The sequence below is a fragment of the Calypte anna genome, chromosome 4, assembly GCF_003957555.1.
Source record: "Calypte anna isolate BGI_N300 chromosome 4, bCalAnn1_v1.p, whole genome shotgun sequence".
Classification (NCBI taxonomy): Eukaryota; Metazoa; Chordata; class Aves; order Apodiformes; family Trochilidae; genus Calypte; species Calypte anna.
Window position 1 is genome coordinate 5,677,905 of NC_044247.1, and position 21,323 is coordinate 5,699,227.

A 21,323-nucleotide genomic window follows, 5' to 3' on the forward strand; every position below is an offset into this window, starting at 1 on the left:
AAAAAGGAAAGGAAAACTTTCAGCTCTTGCATGATTGTTTAAGCTAGAATATAAGAAACAACAAATTTCTTTTTGTACTGTTGCATTGACCTTAACCCCAGACCTCCAGGAAAAGTTGACACTGTTAGAATCTTTTTGCCCTACCTGAGACCCAGTACTGAAGCCATCCAGACATTGCCATGCTTTCTGACTTCTTTACTTCAAATTTTTCCTTCATACCATGGCAGATATGTACAGCATCTGGAGGCACAGTTCAGCCTCAATTTCCACCAAATGGATGTGCGCTTAACAAATGAACTTAATTGCTATATTCTATCTACTCCATGTGGGCAGGTGACAGGGATGTGGGGAGATGACAGAGTTGCAGGGAATCCCTTTCACTTGTATGTGACAAAGTGGCACTTGTCTCCTTGCTTGGTGAAAAGTCATTACAGACTGAGTCATTACCAACTCAGACCTATTTTTAAAGCTCATCAGTTCCCTGCTCTGCCAGACGTGGAGCAGCATCTGTGAAGGGTTTCCTGCACCCTGCCAGGGTGAGTCAGGTGCTTGCTGTGACCACACCAATGCTGCAAAGGACTGCGGAGGAGAAAAAACCACACCATGTATTCCGAAAGTTGTGCACCCAGGGACATGACCCCTGCGAGCAAACTGGAGCCCTGCAGCAGGAGATTGGAGGTTATCACAATCATCCAGACACAGATCTGCCAGCGCTGTGAGTGTGCTGAGGTCATGGCAGGTGACATTGCCCTGCCAAGGCCCTGAGGGCTGGCAGTGCCCTAGCACCCCACTACCCATGGGGGGACAGTCTGATGGGTATTGAGGTGCATCTGCCTCATCCTCTCAGCTGCCTGTGCCAGGGGGGGCTGAATGTCCCCTGCTTGTGGAGGAAGAGGCTCCACCAAATCCTGTAAGGAAGACGTGAAGTGATGCAGCCAGTCCCGTGTCTTTCCTCCTACAAGGTGCATGAAGTAGCAGTGGAGGACAGACCTGCCTTGGAAATAGAGGAGCCTGGAAAGCAGCTGGCAGGAGAGGGGTGTCCATGCTGTGTGTGTGGGGGGATCTGTCTGTGGAGCCCCTCCAAAGATGGGAACACCCATGGGAAGCGCATCCCTGTCGCAGCTGGTTTCAGGGTGACGGCAATTACAGACACTGTTCCTCTCAGCGATGGGAGTGATCATTGCAGGGGTGGTAAGGGGGTAGGGGACATCCCCACATCACCTTGGGGATGGGGAGATCAACCCTGCAGATCCAGGCATGAGGGCTGGGGACAGCTCGGGGGACACCTGCACTCCTGCTGGGATGGGGACAGCCCTGGCGAGGGAAAGGCACCCGTGACGCCACGGCAATGGCCCCGGACAGGAGAGAGGACCCGCGGTGCCTCCGGGACAGCGGTACCGCCGGGGCTGAGCCGGGTTCTCCTCTCCTCCGTTGAGGGTTTTGCCGGCGTGGCCGCCCCAGCCCCGTCCCCGCACCGGGCCGGTACCGGTGCAGGCCTCTGGCTCCCGGAGAAGGCGGCGGCGCCGCAGCCATGTTGAGGGCGTGAGCATGGAGGCGGCGCCCGGGCCGCTGCGGGGCGCGGCGCCTCCCCGCTCCTCGCCGCCCGCCGCAGCCACCGCTCCTCCTCAGCGCCCGCAGCTGCCGCCGGCGGCCGCCCCGCTCCATGGAGACCCCCAGCCCCTGCATTGTGGTGAGTGCGGCCCCCGGCGCCGCCGTCGCGGCCTCGCCCCCGTCGGGAAGCCTGCCCACTGCTGCTGCCGCCGCCGCTGCGCCGGGCCGGGGTCTGCCGGGCGCCTGAAGGGTGTCTCCCGCCATGCCGCCCCGGCTGAGGGGAGGGGAGTGCCGCCTGCCCCCCGTAATCTGGTGATTTGTGAGGCAGAGGGGCGGCCGGCCGGGAGGCATTGCTCAGCGGCGGGAACCGCTACACCGCGGAGTCACCTTGAGGGGTGCCCGACCCGGGGCTCTCTCCCCTGCCCCCCCTTCCCCGAGCGGGCCGGGGCCGCCGAACCCCCGCCCGCCGCCGGGCAGCTCGGTGGTGGGTTTGGCCGTGACGGGAGGGCATCTCGGGAGGGCTTCAGTCGGGAGGACAGCGAGAAGAACTGCAGCTGCCGCCTCAGCAGCCAAGGGGAAGCAAGTTCCAGCAGCGCGGAGCCCGGCGTGGCACAACTTCCTATTCCTGTTGCTTTCCGTAGCGTGCAGGGGAGGCACCGGGTTGGTGGTGAGAGGCGGGGGGGACGGGTACGTCTCTTAAATGTTTAATTTAGGGTGTATTTTTAGAGGGAGAGCATTCGAGGGGACACTTTTTTGCATCGTGGTTCTATTTGCTAAGGCTCCTGCGTATTCTTTTTTTTATTATCTCTTATCTTTTTAATATGCGCATGAAGCCCATGTGGTGTCTCATGGCTGAGAGCTGCGCTGGCTGCAAGGTTGCGACTGTAAATCCCTGCAGTCAATTAAAAAAAAAAAAACTGTGATAAAAGCTGTAGGAAGGCCCCGTTCCCTGTCAGGTGCAGCAAGGAAGGTTTAGTAGGCACACTACACATAATGATGGGTCTGAACCGCAGGATAATACCATGGGGTTTGGGAGGGAGCAGCCTTACCCAGTCTGGACTGCAGTTACCCTGATCGGGGACCCAGAGACCCGTAGCTCGCACAGGGTCTGATCTGTATGGGAGGGTGGAATAGTCATTAGGGGTTAGACAGCACAAAACCATGTAAACAACTGGCTGATCACAGGCCAAGGAAGCGCTTCCGTAGGCACTGAAATAAGATTGTGTCCTGCAAGAGCAGCAGTAGCCAAAATGGATACTTAAAATGCTCGCCCTGGTGAGCTGTCAGTAATAAGCTTTGGGTTTCCCTCTGAAATTCTTGACTTCATTTTACTCGTTGTAGCGTTCAGCTGCATAACCTGAGAGTGAAGTAATTAAAAACCACATTGTCGTTTTCAGGTTGTGGCCAGGTTAAGGTTCAGGAAAGGCGAATCGACCTCAGTTGTGTTTGGTATAATTATATACACGTGCTAATCCGTTGTCCTAATTAATATACACTTGCTAATATTGCAGGCTGTTTCAGACAGGGAATTTAATTTGCCTGTGCAGAACAGGTTGCTGAAGTAAAACTTTCAGATTCTGAAAGAACTTGAACCTCCACAGTTTGCAGAGGTTGGTCTGGGAAGGCTTCCTTCACAGCAGCATCACTTGTCATGCTCATGGAGCTGTCCTGTCTTGTCCTGGAAATTAGTTTCTGTGTTTTGTTGTGATTTGGTGTTGCAGAGATTGGGAAGATGTCCCTGTCAAAACCCTGCTTGTTTAATTGCAAATTCAGGTTTTGCATTACACTAGGAAAATCAAAGGTGTTAAAACCCTCGTTGATTATTTTTTTAATGGAATGAAGAGATTCACTGAAGGGTAGTAAGTTCATTTTCCTGCTCTCCAGTGTAGGACAGTGTTTGTTATTACTTAATTTATTCTCCACATGGTATTGCACAACAGCTCATGTGGTATTTCAAGCAACTCTTGTGAACTGTATCTGGTTGATTACACTTTACACTGTGTTCAGTGTCACTAATGTTTTTTAGAGAGAGGGAAAGGAAGGTGATCTTGATGAATGAGGATCAGTAGGTTTGATAGCTTCCTGAATAAAGTAAAGGACTTGCAGTTTCTCTCCACAGACTTTCTATAAAGCTTTGTAGAAACCTCACTGTATTTCTTTTTCAGATTGGTGATGATGAACAAGGTTATGACCTGGACTTGTTTTGCATACCTAAACATTATGCAGATGATTTGGAAAAAGTCTATATTCCTCATGGGCTCATCATGGACAGGTTGGTTTGACTTCAGACAGTACAGTGCTCCAGCTGATGCCATGGCACTGGAATAAACAATCTTCCAGTGATAGTTTTGCTGCCTGGTAACTGTCTAAATAGATTACGTTTAATTAGAGACTAAGAAGTACAAGTGCTAATTAACTCTTTGTTGTTTGGCTTCTGTGTGTTTGTACATTTGCAGTTATGCTATTGTTTGCCAATTTGTCATAATTCTGGAGCAAAATTTAGTGGCACATAGCAAGCTATGACTTTCTTTGTTTTGCCTTCTTAAAACCTAATTAGGAGATACTGTGCCAGTCAGTCAGAAAACAACTCGAGCCTCTTGAATTTCCTTAGTATATTAATAAAAATAAATTATTAATCACATCATCTTAGACTTTATCATGCTCATGTGGTGAGTAAGTAATACCCACCTCTCTCCTGCCTTCTGGGAAAGGCATTTGCCTCTGCAGGTAGCAGTCTGTTGCCTCTGTGGTTGCTGAAATTTGGGATTTGCTGGGGAAATTTTATCTTGTGACTGCATCCAGACTTCGTGTGGTGCTGTTTGCTTGGATATAATAAACATTCCTATAAAATGTTGGGTTTCTTTAAATATAGGAAAACCTTTGCACTGGAAGTCCATATATAGGAAAAAAACTGAACAAAGTGCTTATCATTAAGCAATTGACATAAAGTTTACAATGGTAGGGTTTCTCTGAGAAACCTGCTATCAGCTGGCACACAATAAACACATACCATCCTTTCTAAAATAAAATACAAGATAAATTTAGAAACAATAATTGCATAAGAATGGTGCAGTGTTCTCTTGCCCTGCCTCACTGGCATTGTATTTTGCAGTTAGGACAAATTTCTGGCATTCTAGCTTGGCAAATAAAAATAAACTCCTTAGTTTACAGTTTGAGAATTTTCTTGCTCCTCAGTTAGTGAAGGTTTCTGTCTCTTTAGTTGTTTTAGCTTGCATTTCTCTTTGCATGGAAGCTGGGGAAAGAGAAAACACCTTCCTGTTGCACATCTTAGGTGAAGTGGTGTCAGGGTGTTAGATCTGCTTTGGCTGAGTGTGATGTATGCAAAAAAAAGCCTTTGGCAGTGCTCCTGTTAGCTTAACCTTGAAAGGCAAAACTTTGTTGACCAATAATGTGTAAAAATTTGTTTCCTGGTTTGATGCATGTGTTTGCTACTGTGAGTATAAAATGCTGCTGCTATAGTAAGCAAATGGAATGTGTTATGACAGCTGAATCTTTCTTTGTTTTGTACAGGACAGAGAGACTGGCACGAGAAATTATGAAGGGCATGGGAGGACACCACATTGTAGCACTCTGTGTACTCAAGGGTGGCTATAAATTTTTTGCTGATTTATTAGACTACATCAAAGCACTGAACAGAAACAGTGACAAATCAATCCCCATGACTGTTGACTTCATTAGGTTGAAGAGTTATTGTGTAAGTATCTGTGCAGTACTGTGCAATTTATATATGAGTTTCACTAACTTCAGATTAACAGAATTATCTTAGTATTGTTACTGCCAGAATATGCTTATATTAAACAACTAACTAAGGCAATTAAGAGTCACAAGACTATTTACTCTTCCTTATTATATGCTCTGGTTTCTTTTACAGCTTGATATCTACACAGCCCACTAAAATACTTATGCAGTGCAGAGAGGCCCTTTCCACATCCTTTACTTGTTAAGTAATTTCCTCTCTGCTTGCTACCCCATCTCTGAAACTGTGGCTCTATAATAATAGAGGAGTATCCTCCAACTATGGTTCTAAAAATTTAATTCTGGTAATTTTTATATGGCTTTGATGTCATCCTTTGGACAGGAAGACTTGAAAGCTGCAAAAACAGTTTGATCCGAGTTCCCTTTCTCATCTTTTGATTGGCTCAGCCAAACAATGAAGAAAATCAGTTGTATTTTGCCCTGAGGAAATACTAGATTAATAAACCTTGATTTATGATTAGTAGCCACTGAATATGGCCCTATGTTTTCAAGACTAAACCCATAGTCTTGGGTTTACATTTTTGGAAAACTATATATTTTTCTTCTGAACAAAAGACTTTAAATTTGTAGGGAAATTGAATATTCTGTATCATGTGTTAATGTGTGCATTTCGTAGTGGGAAGCACAAGGTTATGTTCTGCAGGTCAAAGGACAAAGCAGATGTATGTTAGTACTGTATGGGTGTGTGTTGCAGCCCAGTCTCATGTTTTCAGGATGATATTTATAATTTGTTCCATAAGACCATCTGTAGCATGGAAATAATTACATTTTTTTGCTTCAGTTTAGTGTGTTTGAATAAATTGTTTCATAAGTTTATGCTGTTAGTTCTGTCTCAGCAACTTTGCATTCAAGTCAGCAGTATGGGCTACTTGCCATGGTTTTAGACAAGTGACTATTCCTGTAGAAACAAATAGGGATTACTAAATTGGAAGCTCTGTCTCATCCTTCATTTCATTAAACTGAGAAACCAGGGATAGAGTCATTTGCAGATTTAGTTTGGACTGTCAAAAGAACTTCACAAATTTCTGGTTGCTGTTGAGCAGCCTGTTAACACTTTGTGGTGAAGCCCAGAGCTGTGTGAGGCATTGCTTAGGTCCATTTGCAGGACAGGCAGCCCTGAGGTTGGACATCCAGGGGTTACCTGGAAACCACGTTCACATTGCTGAGTGTGAGGCAGTAATTTAGCTGTGCTCTTTAAAGGGGAAGCAAGGCTGGTCAGCGAGGTTCCTACCAGCCTTTGGTTGGCTCTCACAAGGCACTCTCTGTCCTTGTGCTCTGTGTTTAAATCAGTGGGTGAGATCTGTTTAACATCTCTGCCTTCTGCTCCCCACAAAAGATTCAGGCTCCTGCCTCTACTCTGCTTAACCACTAAGCCACCACATGCCCATATATTCTGTCTGTAAAAGACACAGCAGAAAGCTGAGTATCTTCATTGTAGGATAATATAGAAAAGAGTAAGAAACAATGACTCCCACCTTTTTTTTCTGGGTGTATCTTCTGCTTTCTTCAAGGAATGCTTCCAGTAACTTGGCTTGTTTAAAAACAATATAAAGACTGCACCCTTTCACTGTTTCTGCCTTCTGACTAACATGGAAAAAGGTTTGAAACACCTGAAAATAATCCCTCTGTTAAAAGGCAAAGCTGCTTTGGTTTATGCATGTTTTCTTTGTTCACACTGGTATGTTAGTCATGCTTGGCTTCATTTGTTTACTACAGCTGCTTTTTTCATTACTCCCCAAAAATGCAATACCTTGATATTAGTAGGGAAGTGAGCAGCAAAGTAAATTTTGTGGAAATTAAAAGCCTGTTTTTTGTAGTAAAAATTAGTAGATAAAGAGAAAAGAAGAAGAATTTAGACAGCTGTCTGAGCAGAATTTTTTTCTTGAGGTGTTGACTTCAGGGTCTTTTGTTTTGTCAGACAATTCTATAAAAGAATGTTTTCTTGTTCTAGATCAGTGAGGAGCTCCTGTTATTTGATGCCTCCACTACAATATTTATAAGCATTTAATATCTGTGGACTCTCTTAGGTGGTTATTAATATCCAGACTTGTGGCATTTAGATTGCATAACTTCATAGACTGGATGAGATTGTCCTAACATAAACGAGTATGTAACAGCTTGACTAGGTCTTCTATTATTAATAGTGTCAGAATGCTAAATCTGCTCAGTAGTTTTTATCTGTGCTTTACTAGATGGAGGGATCTGCATTTAGTGATGTGAAAACCATTGCAAGCTTTAATGGACAGTTGAAAATGGAATTAGCTCTCTTGTCACTGTCTTTGGATGTGATTACTGGATCATGCTGCCTATCCTATACAGGCTGGATAAAAGATGTTAAAAATACCCTCGTTGCATGAACAAAGCAGCTGAACTTGTGTAATGGTTCTGAAAGTGGTGTAATTGAGATTCTGTTCTTGTTTTAAACCAATCGTTAATATTTACAAGCATATGGGGTTTTCATCTTGCAATGCAGAGTTCATACTGTTCTAGTCCCAAAAATAATTCTCTAAGAATACTGACATGATGAAGCTCTGATTAAACTTTGCTTGTAACTCCAGCTTTCTGAGTCCTTACAGTTGAATTTTAATGATCTGGCAAGCTGTTAAGAAATGGAGAGATAGTGTTAGTGAACAGCCCCAGATTTCAGTCTTCTTGACAAACAGTTTATTTTGTTTGTGCTACAAGAAGAATGGCTTTTCCCCAGTCTCCTGCATTTAAACATGGAAATGAGCAAGTGTTGCTTGTGTAGTCATGAAGGGCAGCCAAAAGGCAATGGATGTGTTGCACTGTTACTTGGGAAAATGGGGATTTTTCAGTGGAGGATGTGGTAGGCTCTGGTTAGGCTGGTCACAGCAGTCCTCTGAGAGGTCTCTGTTAAGCAAGTCTTGTAGCAAATCCATAAGGAACTTAAAAATACCTTTTTAAAATGTGATCTTGGAGTCATTTGAGTATGAGTTATAGTCTTGTAAAGCACTTCTGTTTCTTATTAGTGACACTGGGAAGACAGTGAAAACAGATCTGAACAGTAAAGCCCTTGCGCAGCATTAAAGCCTTACCAGCTCTGAAATAAAAAATAATGCTCCTGAGGTTAATTAAAACTTCGCTTAATTAGTAAACAAGGTTCTTTCCAATGGGTACACCAGTTACAACCAGTGTTGGAAATTCTTTAGCTGTTTTTAATCCTTTAATTGCTCAGGGACTCAGTACTCACACAGTCATGCAGATTTATATGCCAATGAAGATTTATGTTTTGCATTAGAAAGTGTAGCAATTTATATGGCTTTTGGTGGGAAGGAGCAGGAAAGTTCTGTAGGTTAGATTGCTTTTTCTCTGTGGGTCATCACACTTAAATATTAATAATCCAAGTGTCTCCAGTGACCTAGAGTTTTGTGGTGGTCTTGTTTGAGTGCAGTGTGTTGCTTTGTTGCCAAACAGATCACTAGGAACCTGATTTTATGCATATGCCAAGAAGAACAATCTGTGCACATAATTTTAATGGAAAATAATACCTGTAGCATGTTTCTCCTTCCTTGTTCCCTAAGGAGTTAGTGTTTTACATTCTTCCATGGAAGGAGGATGAAATCCTTATTGGTTTAGGAATAGATAAGAGAGAATCCTCCAACATAAACAAGGGAAGGCTAAAAGAAGCTGTCATTTAAGATAATTTTAAGATGAGTGAACACAGGAAATGCCCTTCAGCTTTACTAATACAGTGCTTAGCTGAATCACATTTTTGTGGTTGATTTAGCCAGTATCTCAGGCATTCAGTAGCAATGTGTATCTCTACTGGGTCAAGCAGCAATTATTCTGGACAGCTTTGTTTTTGAACTTTTTTAACACAGTGACAGTGATGCTGTTCACTTTAGCTATTGTTTGCACTGTTATGGAAGCACTGAAATAGTTGGCTATTTATAAAAAAAGACTGTTCCTTACAGGATGAAAAATGTCACTTCAGTGTAATTTTGGAGTGGGTAAAACTCATGTTTTCTTTGAAACACGTGGAGTAAAACTGAAAAGATACTTTTTCTAGTTTGGGGGGCTTTTTTATGTTGTGTCATAGGTATCTTAAAGGAAAATATCTTATTATTTCCTTTCATATGCTTGGAGCAGTCACTGCTTCTTTATCCTGGAGCACTGACACCACTGTTGGAAGGGTTTTAGTACATTTGTTCTTCACTTTCATCCCACTGCTACTCATTGTGTACTTGGTGTGGAACTCTTTAAATAATTTGTTTCCCCTTTGTTGTGCTACCATTATAAAGTTTTGCCTACAGTTCATGTAGCACACATAGGCTTCAAGGTGCAGCAGCAAAATAGTACCAGTTTTCTAAGAAAGAAGGTATGTGGTTAAGGAGCTACAAGAATAAAGTTTGATAAGCAATATTAACCTTCAACTGAAATGATTAAATTGTAGGGCAGTCTAAGTAGCACAGTTACAGGCATCTCACATCTCATATGAGCTGTGATAAGACTGTCAAGGTTTAAAGTCAGTTGAATGACATTAAATAAACTGCAAGGATCTGTGAAGCACTGCTAGCAGATGTTTTTAACATTATTGTATAACATTACATTTGTGTTAAATTTCATTTTAATGAAGCAAAATGCTTTTGTAGTGATGGTGTTGTTGTTCAAATACTTCAAGAAACAACTTGGTCTTAATAATATTTCTTGTATATTAGGCAAAGATAAGCTTTTCTGGCTATTTTTGTAGCTTATATTTCTAAATATTAATCTGTGCCTTGTTTGCTGGCTGTTACTGTTATATTTGTTTATTCTTGTCTAAAGCATTGAAGTTCAAAATGTAAATTACCAGCTCTGTAGCTGCATGCAGCTTGGAAACAAGTCTTATTTTCTGATCTGTAGGCATTAATAGGAAATCATATAGGAAATTAATTAATTAATAGGAAATTAATAGGAAATCATATATTTTTAGATATGTATGTGTGGTCAGAGATGAGGGAAGGTGCCTGTGTTTATGCAGAGCTTTTGTTTAGCAGTCTTTATTCTGAAATACCATCTTTGAATTGGAGCACTCTTCATTCTGTAGTTAACAGAGAGAGAGATGCTGTTGCAGTTGTGTTTCTGGAAGCATTAATATTCAGTGGTTATTTTACAGTTCTGGTATTTGCTGGAAGAAAAATGACACCAATTCTGGTCATGCTAATGCTTGCCCTTCTCTTTCCTATTAGAATGATCAGTCCACTGGAGATATAAAAGTCATTGGCGGGGATGACCTCTCAACCTTGACTGGGAAGGTATGGCTCTTCAGTGGTTCTGTTTTGGAACTTACAAAGAACCCACATGCTTGTGTGGTTTTAAGGCTGCTCTTTTAGTGTGTGAAGATTAAGGGGTTTAAAAAATGAAACCAGTAAAGTTTTATTTAGTGTTTGTCACTGAGAGGTGGATAAGCCCCACTAAAACCATCATTTTAGTCTAAACGAAAAAAGCTACTGTCAAACACCAGGTGAGGTTCAGTAGATTTGTTCTTCTGCAGTGCCTAGGAAGAATAACCTTGTGGGTGTTGTTGTTGTTTATAAATTACCATTATTTATCTGCTTTGTTGGCATTTCACTTAAGTAGTGTCAGGAATTCATACTGGAGGAGAAGCATAACATGCAGGTTGGGAATGGGGGTTCCCACTACAGGCAGTGAGGAGAGAAGGAATTGGGGAATGCACATTTGGAATCTGCTTTTGTCCAGTGACTCTGTGATGGAGATGAGTTGAGCCAGGTATCTGGGGTTAAAGCATCAGTGCCTCCAGCTCTGTTCAAACACATCACTTTCCCCCTCTCCTTCCATGTACATGATCCTTAAGGCATGTGTGTCACAGCTCAATAGAAAGGATGTGTGCATGGCAGAATTGTGTCTGTCTCTGTATATGACACTCTTTGCAGTAGAAGAGTAAAAAATATAGACTGTTGTGATCTCTTTTTACATGGATCTGGAGTTCTCAAAGTCTAAATAATTTAAAGACCACTTCGTATTCAACATGAGATGTTGAGTCTTCTTGCCAACATGGAGTTTGGTGTTGCATCTGTAAACATATAGAAATGGTGGTACAGATATTGAACTGCAGTGGAAATTAATGTGTTGCAGTGATTTGTATATGTAAGAAACAGGATATTCTCTAGATACTAACAGGTTTTTCTTTCTTTTTTTTCTTTTTCCCTTTGTTTTCCCACCAGAATGTTTTGATTGTAGAAGTAAGTATTACATTTCACTTTGAAGTTCAAATACATGACTGGTAAGTTCTAATAGAAGTTGTTCTTAAGCCAGAAAACCTACAGTTTCTGATTTCTGGGTCTTCAGCTGCTGATTCCATACCTGAACTTTGCAGCTGGGCTCTGAATTTGAAATGCTGTTTTGAATTTCAAATTGCATCCAACAGCAAAATTTGACAAGGAAAATATCCATGTAAAATGGCTTGCATTTGCTTTCAGTTTTCTGTGATTCTATCAACTATAAAATATCTTTATTTTATTTATTTATTTTATATTATTTTTTAAATATTCTATTTTATTTTAAAATGTAAACAGTAGCCTGAATTAAGTTATAGTAAGCACAACATTCTGGATTTATAACAGCAAGCTAGGAAATTAAACTGCAGGGTTAGAAAGAGTTTTTTAGTAGGGATATCCTAAAATGTGTAACCTAACCCACTGTAAGTGAGGATCAGGTTTGTGACCATCTGAAGAACATGAAACTGTACAAGTCCATGGCACCTGATGGGATACACCCCCAGGTACTGAGGGAACTGGCAGACGTGGTTGTTAAACTGGTCTCTATTATATTGCAAAAGTCATGGCAGTTCAGTGAAGTCCCCACTGACTGGAAAAGAGAAAACATAACCCCAATATTCAAAAAGGGAAAGAAGGAAGATCCAGGGAATTACAGGCTGCTCAGTCTCACCTCTGTGCCCGGTAAGATCATGGAGCAGATCCTCCTGGAGGCACTGCTGAAGCAGAAGAATAATGAAGAGGTGATTGGGTATAATCAGCACAGCTTCACCAAGGGCAAATCGTGCCTGACAAATCTCATGGCCTTCTATGAAAAGGTCACAACATCAGTAGACAAGGGAAGAGGAACCAACATCATTTACACAGATTACAAAGCCTTCAACACAGTCCCACACAACATCCTGGTCTCCAAGCTGGTAGAACATGGGTTTGATGGATGGACCACTCTGTGGAGCCAACGTGTTGCTGTCAATGTGTCCATGTCCAAGTGGAGGCCAGTGACAAGTGGAGTCCCTCAAGGATCCATACTGGGACCAGTCTTTTTTTAACATCTTCGTTGGCAATGTGGATGGTGGCATTGAGTGACTGGTGACACCAAGCTGTGTGGTGTGGCTGACACACTGGAGGGAAGGGATGGCATCTAGAGGGACCTTGGCAGGCTGGAGAAGTTGGCTCATGCCAACCTCATGAAGTTCAACAAAACCAAATGCAAGGTCCTGCATCTGGGTTGGTATAGGCTGGGCAATGACTGGCTTGAGAGCAGCCCTGAAGAAAAGGACTGGGGGATGCTGGGAGATGAGGAGCTCAACAGCCCAGAAAGCCAACCAGATCCTTGGCTGCATCAAGAAAAGTGTGGCCAGGAGATCAGGGAAGAGATTCTCCCCCTCTACTCCACTCCTGTGAGACCCCACCTGGAGTACTGCATCCAGTTCTGGAACCCCTGTCACAAGAAAGACATGGATGTGCTGGAGTGTGTCCAGAGAAGGGCCATGAAGATGATCAGAGGGCTGGAGCACCTCTCCTATGAAGACAGACTGAGAGAGTTGGGGTTATTCAGTCTGGAGAGGAGAAGGCTTCAGAGGCACTGTTGTAGTCTTCCAGTATCTGAAGGGGGCTACAGGAAAGCTGGTGAGGGACTTTTTAGGATCTCAGGTAGTGGTAGGGCTTAGGGGGGAATGAGTTAAAACTAGAGTTAGGTGGATTCTTATTAGACATTAGGAAAAGTTTTTCATCATGAGTGTTGGGAGATACTGGCACAGGTTGCCCAGGGAGCAAGCAGGTTGAAGCCCCATCCCTGGAAGTTTTTGAAGTCAGGATGGATGAGGCTCTGAGCAACCTGATCTGGTGGGAGGTGTCCCTGCCCATGGCAGGGGGTTGGACCCAGATGATCTTTGAGGTCCCTTTCACCCCTAAGAATTCTGTGATTCTATGATTCTATGTAAAAAATTGATCTATGACAAATATCTATGTATATAATTTGCTTAGAAAATAGGACAGAAAGAACATCAATTCCTAATTAGCATTTTGCAGATGCTAAATTCTGATTCCTGTCTTGTCATGGTTCTTTGACCAGGTACAGTTTGCTTCAGTGTGATATCCTACTAGGTACTGTTGTTTAATTCATGCTACTCTGACATGTTTAATAATCTTTCTTACATGAGGTTGGTTTTTTTTATTTATTTTCAGGATATAATTGATACTGGTAAAACAATGAAAACATTGCTGTCTCTACTTAAGCAGTACAACCCAAAGATGGTGAAAGTAGCCAGGTAAATTTTTGATGATTATTATGATTATTACTTGTGCTGTATTTCATCCTAAGTATGACAGGCAGTGTAAAAAAAAAAATAATCTTTTGGTCTTAGAAAAATAGTACGCTTTTAAGTTGGTAGAGGTATTTCCAACACAAATTTAGTTCATAAAAGTAGGCTTTTATTTGTTATGAGGATAAAAAAAAAGTGGTTGTCACTTAGGTATATTTAATATCTATCCAAGCATGTTTATTTCTTCGTGTCTATCTACAACCTCAGTATGCTGCAGTGGTGTACCTGTGCACTGAAGATTCTTTAGTTTTCTTTAATTTTATAATTAAATTAGTTTGCACACTAGCTTTATTGTTTGCATAGTGTGCATACTGCAGCTGAGCTTTAGGGGTCATCCTGTGAGAGTCATCCAGCTCTATGCTGTTCCATGTTTTTCTCCTTAGCTACATCTTTAATCAGTTAGTTTTAAAACATAATTCAATAACTTGAAACTAGCAAGAAATGTTGGGGATGATACTGTATTATTAACCAATATCAACATTCTCCCTACTTCTTCTTAAATTGCATCTTTTGTGCTGCTAGATGGTGGTTGTGTATTTTACAAGAAAACACAGTGATTGCTGGGGATCAGAGATAAAGCAGAGCTGTGCAATATCTAGTCAGTTGTGTTGCCATAACAATGTCAGAGCAGTTGTTAGACATAGGAAAACAGCTCTTCTTGCTGATGATCTGGAGATGACCCTGCTGAAGGTAAGGTTGTTGGTGATTTCTCCCTAGCAGGATTAAGTGTGCCAGGTTTTAAATATTTGTCACTGAGGAGTGCCCCGACGCTACCGTTACACATCATTAATGTAATGTACTCTGAGCAAAGTCCAGTTTCCTGGTGTTTAAACCTGGCACAGTAATTTGGGTCTGCCAAAGACCCAAGCAGGTAAATGTGATCATTCTAGGTAAGATGAAGTTGTTAGTAACTTCACTTACTTCTCCTTTTACTTTTAGATTATCTTTCTCTCTGACAGTTAAGCAGTTGTTGCAGGGAGCTGCGAATTAATTCCATTATGATTTTGGGGACTGCTTTGATCAAATCCTACACCAGTCCTCAAAAAATAAGTCTCACAACCAGAACTTTGAGTAACTGTTTAAAATAGAAACTGACTTTTGACAAATGAAGCCTCACCTCCTGATGCAGGAGGTATGGAGGTTTGTGCTTAGTGCACAGTGATGCCACTCATCAACCACCTTTTCTTTTCCTCCCAGAAACTGAGTATGGCAAAGACAGACAAATAATCAGTCCTGTGGGCTTGTCTTCTAAGAGAGAAAAATGATCAACTGAATAATGAGTGAATCAAACTAGCAAGTAGTTTCTCCCTACTACAGTAGCCCCAGCTCTGTATCTCCATGCTTCGTATACCTCTAACTATTCATTCAGCAGAAGTGGAGCTGGTTTGCATTGCTTGATCATCAGAACCACTGACATTTATTTTTAATGGGAGTAATTTACTACTACCAGTGAAAAAGTTAAGGACATGCTGTACAAGTGCAACTGAGGTTGCATTTAAGCAGCTGAACTTTTTCTTCATAATGTTAATGTTTTTGGAAATAGCTCAGTTGGTCTGGCCACATCCCAAGCAGTTGCCTCCTTACCTGCAAGCTGATTTGTGCCTGAAGTTCCTAACACACATAAAACCCCACCAAATCTCTTTTCACAATTAGAATCTACCCAGATCAGTATTTTCTAGCCTCTTTCTTGCAGACCTGTTAGATATCCTTTAGGCTGTAGCCATTCCTGATTCTAGGAAGTTTTGACTTTGTTGTTATGATCGTCTGCACTTGTAAATAAAATGATACTTTGAAATATGTGTAATTAGCCTTCAAATTATGTACATTTAGGTCAAATTCAGCTTGTCTATCATCAGAACAGTCACAAATATTTGTACCAAGTGCTTCCATGTTTCAGCTTTATTTTGGTTTTATTTGACAGTTTGTTGGTAAAAAGAACCCCTCGAAGTGTGGGATATCGACCAGACTGTAAGTGACATTTTGACAAACATTATAAATGTATCTTGTTGTATTTTTTACCCCTTGGTCAAAGTCCAAGGATGTTCAAAATAAGTTTTCACTAATGATTCTCACTATTTCTTTTTATTTATTTAGGAAATTTAATTATTTGGAGTGTACTTTGAATTAGTCAATCTGAATTTGGTCTGATCTGTTTTGCTTTTTTTTTAAAGCTTTCTGTAACATTTTACTGTATGAGAAGTGAACTTTGACACTTTGGTCCAGGTTATACCCATCTAATTTGCACATTCTTCTGTCTTGTGTGTAGTCAAATGCTTTGGTCAGCAGAAGCTGCTAGATTAACACTTTGAGGAGTGATGAGGGTGTCTAAACCAAGCCACCTTGTGCCATTTGAATGTCCCCAGGAATGTGGGAGAACCACATGGGGTAGCAGGGTTGATAAAATTTTACAGACAGTGGTAAGATGCCTACATTGGCACAAAACCATTTGTGTCTTGGCATCTGAATTACTCTCTTCTTGTCTTCTCCAGTCTGTCTCAAGACCATAAACAAAGAAACAGCATCCAGATCAGACATTGGTAGCAGAGTGATTCCTCCTCCTGCCTTGGGATGTGCCATGTGTTTTAACCCTGATCCAGAGGCTAAATTCCTGTTAATCTGGACTATGTAGTTTCATTATTGAAGTGGAGTGAATTTCGGAGCAGAATCCTCTTACTCCTCCTTTCCAAGGTTGCCCAATATTCTGGAACTGACACTTTCCAGTGCTTTAAAAGCTTAACAGAGATGTTCCCCTCAGTCAAGGCTGCCCCTCATTTCTGAGATATTATTACAGGCTTGGCTGGTTAATGGGCTGCCTTTTGAGCATCATGCAGCAGATGACTTGTTTTGCTATCTGTCCACAGAGACAACCTGTTCAGTGCAGGACATGTGAGCTCTGAAAGAAGAGATAACAAGGCAGTAATAGCTGGGCCTCCATTTCTTCCCTGTATTATGAGGCCAAGTAGATGCTAAACATAGCCTTAATTTTAAAAAAAGATGCTCTCAGGCTTTCATTTGAATTGTATGAGTTATCTCCCTATTTTCTTTGCAGTGCTTTATTGTAGCCAGGATGAGAAAAACCATGCTGCTGAGAGAAAAAACAAAACCATGCTCAGGAGTCTTTCATTTTAGCATGAGGGGAGAAATACATTTGGAAATTGTATATTGTTTTATGTAATTTTATATTTTTGGTCATTTTATAGTGTTGGACTGATACTGCTTGACCACTCACTAAGTGTCCTTCTAAAGCTGTTCCCTTATAGACAGGCTGTGGAATAGCTGATGTGCTCTTTTTAGGCAGCTTCTTTGGGAGAAGAAAAAACCAATACCAGTCAACAAAACCTTCCACATACTTCTGAAACCTACAAGTGACACCTTGAAGAACAGAGAGCCCTTTGCCTCTTCACTGTTCTCTCTACCAAGGCACAGGACTTAAGCTATGCTTTAGCAGAGCTGTCCTGCAGTCACACTGTGTCCCTACATATGAGGCCATGGCTCTGTGACTCCTGAGAGTGGGGTCCATCTGGGCAGTTTCTGAAGGGGAAAGGCTTGGATTCCTACAATGTGTGGTTCTGTGTGTGGTTCTGACACTCAACATTACTCTGCTCCCCTTGCTGGAGAGTCTTGCTGGATTTGCACACCCATAGTTTTGAAGGAGCTGATGACTGAATGTGTTTGCCCACTGTGCCCTTGGGTACCCATCCTGCATCCCTACCCAAGGTGCAGGTCCAGCTCCCAGAGGTGCTGCCTCTTCAGTGAATCTGTGAGGGTGACTTGGACTGTGCTCACCAATCCCACTGCTTTTTCACTGACACATCAAGCATGCAGGAGGCTGGGCAGTACCAGCTCTGTTTCTGTGTGTTTATAATGTTGCAGGGAATTTCCAAGGAATTTGATATTCTGTGTGTAGATCTTCTGTTCATTTCTTTCAGACTGTGTGCTAGCACTGTGCTGCTGTGGGTGAAGCAATAAATACATCTGTTTATTCTTCACAGAACCACAGAATGTTAGGGGTTGGAAGGGATCTTAAGAGATCGAGTCCAACCCCATTCTTAATTCAGTGGATGAAAAAAATGAACAAAGTTAAAATGTTATAATAGCTCAAATACTAGTCTGAGGGTACTTGAGTGGAAGAAATAAAGTGAGCTACAGATTGCCTCTGTAAAAAGGTCCTGTGAACTCTGGGAAGTTCTTTTCTAACGTGCTGGTGACTTATGGTCTTTTTCAGTTGTTGGATTTGAAGTGCCAGACAAATTTGTTGTGGGATACGCCCTAGATTACAATGAATACTTCAGAGATTTGAATGTAAGTAATTTTTCCTGTATGTTTTTGTACATTTAAAACAGGGGAGGAAGAAGGAAGGGGAATCTCACATCCCTCTCCCTCCTGTAAATCATGCCTTGTGTGCAAATCTGTTTTGCCGGTGATGCAACACTGAGAGCAAACCCTAGAGCAGCAGGACAGTGTTTTGGAGCTCCTATGACATGCAGAATGGAGGCTGTGCATCCCCTGTCAACTGTGAAGCAGTATGATGTTCCTGTGAAGTTTCTTATCTTCCCAGATGTCTACAACAAATAAATGCTTTTGCTTAGTTATATAAGAATTGGAGAAGAGAGGTCTTGGGATTTAAAAGGGGTTCACTTTCATTCTGAGTCATTACTTCTCCGTCTGGGTCTCACCAACCTTGTATCAGTCACTGGGTGGGATAATTAGAAGGAGGAGAAGGGAGGCAGTGTTGAGATCTCTAGACACACAAAAGGCTTAAGTTACTCTGCATAAACTACCACGAGATTCTTCTGTACAGAAACCTCTACAGCATGCTTGTGTTTTTTGCAGAAGCACATCACTAAATGGATGTGTAAAACATCAGTCTCTTACAGGACTTTTTTAACAGAAACTTTTGTTGTCTTTCAGCATATCTGTGTGATCAGCGAGACGGGGAAGCAGAAGTACAAAGCATGAAAGCACAGCTCAAGTGCTATGACAACAGAGCTTTGAAATGTTTTGTTTACTGAGTCCTATCTTTCACAGCCTTCAACTCTGGAACACCAGCTAAAATTGTAGAATGCCCCAGCCCCATCCTCATATGCTTACTATAATTTATTGCATGTACAATATAAGATCTTGTCTTGTTCATTTATATTTTAGAAATGTAAACAGCTAGTGCAATTCTGCACTCCTTATTTTGATTTGCACTATGACTCTGCTGACTATTGCTGCCCCTGGTTGGGTTGTGCTGTTTGTAAGCTCCAGAGTTTAACTCCTGCAGTGGTAAATTGCTTAAACCTCATCAACCCAGAACTTAAATAGTTTAAGTACTGTAAATGTAAAACATTTTATGATAGGGAAGTCTATTAGTAATATTTTAAAATCTGTAATTTAAGTTTTATATTTTAATGCATAAATGTGATTGTGATTAATGGATAGTTGCACCTTTGGGTGTTATAAAGCATGAGAAGCAGCCAGTTACAGTATCTGTAATCTCCCAGGAGCTCATGCAGATCTCCTGGAGTTGCCTTATTGCTGTAAGGGAAGTCTGGGTGAAAAATGTCTTTCTGTTATTTTTTTTTTTTTTTTTTTTAATGAGATGGAGTGACAGAACAATGTTTAAAATCTAGTTTTAGTTGAGCTGCCTGTTTCAGTTAGATTATAGATTATATTTTTTCTTCAAAAATATTCATCAGTCAGTGGAATTGCCTTTTAAATTTAAACAATTTTAATATATTTGTGAAAAAGTATTGTAATGTTTACTTTATAAGATCTACAAAACAAAGTACTTTAAATAAAGGCTGTCTCTTTAAAATAAGCCCCATACATCTATGCCACTTCTTCTATATATTGAGATGCTCTTGAAATTTTCTTCTCAGTAATATTTTTCAGAAGTGTTTCTGGCAGTGGAGGCAGACTCTGCATTTGTCTTGCTAGAGCTTTGGGTTAACATGATCCTGTCTACAAGAGAGGTGATAAAGTGCTGAGGGAAGATACTGAAACACTTGATTATTCTACAACCAAAGGAGACTTCAGAGAAAATGGTTTAAGCACTCCCCTTAGTTCTGTTTTTGGCAAAAATTAAGAGTGGAGATTATGTGGGGGAAAAAAAAGTGGGAAAAATCCACAATCATTGTGTAAATAACCATTTGAGTTTGTTTCTTTAAACATGGCAGTCCAGCTGGGGCCTGTGCTGTGCTTTTCTGTCCCTCAGCTTACACCATTCTGGGACTTCTGCACATGGGCTCTTCCACTGCATGCTCACAATTAACACTGGTCAGTGCTTGATACTTAATGAAGGTTTTGCCAGCCTGTTTTGAAAGGGCTTTTTGTGGGTTTTTTTGAAGTTTAAGTTGTGTGTCTGTGCTGTGTCAAGTACTGCACATCATTGTCCATCTGTGGTGTCTTCAGTTACAGCTCTAGTAGTAGCAGACCTAAAATATGAATAATTTACACAACGTAGTTTAGATCAAATGGCCACAGGGTGTAGGAGATCTATTTGTAAATCAAAATTTTCATTATCAAATATTAGAATCCTGCTCATGATTAAACTATACTTCTGCAATGTTACAGTTAATGTTCAAAAGAGCTTTTTTTTTTTCCTAACAGATTGTATTTCTTGATGTCCTAAATAATGTTTGTGTATGTGCCTTATTGAGAACCTGTGCTGTCCCTGGGATGACTTGTTGCAGGAAACATGATGCACCTCCAAGAAGAAGAAACACAAAAGCAACATAGAAAATATGAACCCACTGGAGAATTATTACATCTGTTCAAGTTTTCATTAGTTCTGGTTGAACTTAACATCTAATCTTAAAAAGTGGTGTTTTCTCCAACCATCTTAATGGTTCCTACTATAGAGTGTTTAAAAATAAATTAATGGCATCTACAGATTGCACTGGATGTGTGGCTTAAAAGTACCTATTTATTCATTAAAAGAGTGAGAATTGATGATGAGTGAGAATCTGATGATATCTTTTAGTACTAAACCCTTAAATTATTTTGTCCTGAAATGTTTTCCTGTCTTTTTTCCTAGATGGTTATTCAAATGCTCTGATCTGGGAGGAGGGGTTGAGTTAGTCACAAGGGGTTTATCTTCCAAACCATGGCTGGAGTGGAGAAATAACTGCTCTGTCAAGGATAGGAGTTGGAAATACATGGACACGTGTAGCCTCAAGAGGTTTGGGAAGATACTCAGGAGCTTCACTGTCCCTAGGAGCACTCCCACAGGATCCAGGTCTACCTCCTAACAAACCTTTCCTTCTAATGGAAAAGGTCAATATATAAAAATTACATACCCATATTTGAAATGTTAGGGAACAGGCACTTTTTCTTTTTTTTTTTTTACTTCCTTCACATAGGTGCTTGGCAGATGAAGTTTATCACCCCAGAGGGATTCCTTGTTTAAAAGCTTCTGTTACTCTCTGTGAAAATTTTTCAGATAAAAAGT

At 41.3% G+C, this 21,323-nt stretch overlaps 1 protein-coding gene across 1 annotated transcript; it reads left to right on the forward strand.

The window, feature by feature from the left end:
- The first annotated feature begins 1,580 nt into the window (after positions 1-1,580).
- HPRT1 (hypoxanthine phosphoribosyltransferase 1) lies at positions 1,581-20,882 on the forward strand. Its single transcript, XM_030449039.1, has 9 exons — positions 1,581-1,690; positions 3,717-3,823; positions 5,083-5,266; positions 10,518-10,583; positions 11,514-11,531; positions 13,752-13,834; positions 15,810-15,856; positions 18,114-18,190; positions 18,800-20,882. The coding sequence occupies exons 1-9, from the start codon at positions 1,664-1,666 to the stop codon at positions 18,845-18,847; spliced, it is 657 nt and encodes a 218-aa protein (XP_030304899.1). The 5' UTR covers positions 1,581-1,663; the 3' UTR covers positions 18,848-20,882.
- The last annotated feature ends 441 nt before the right edge of the window (positions 20,883-21,323 follow it).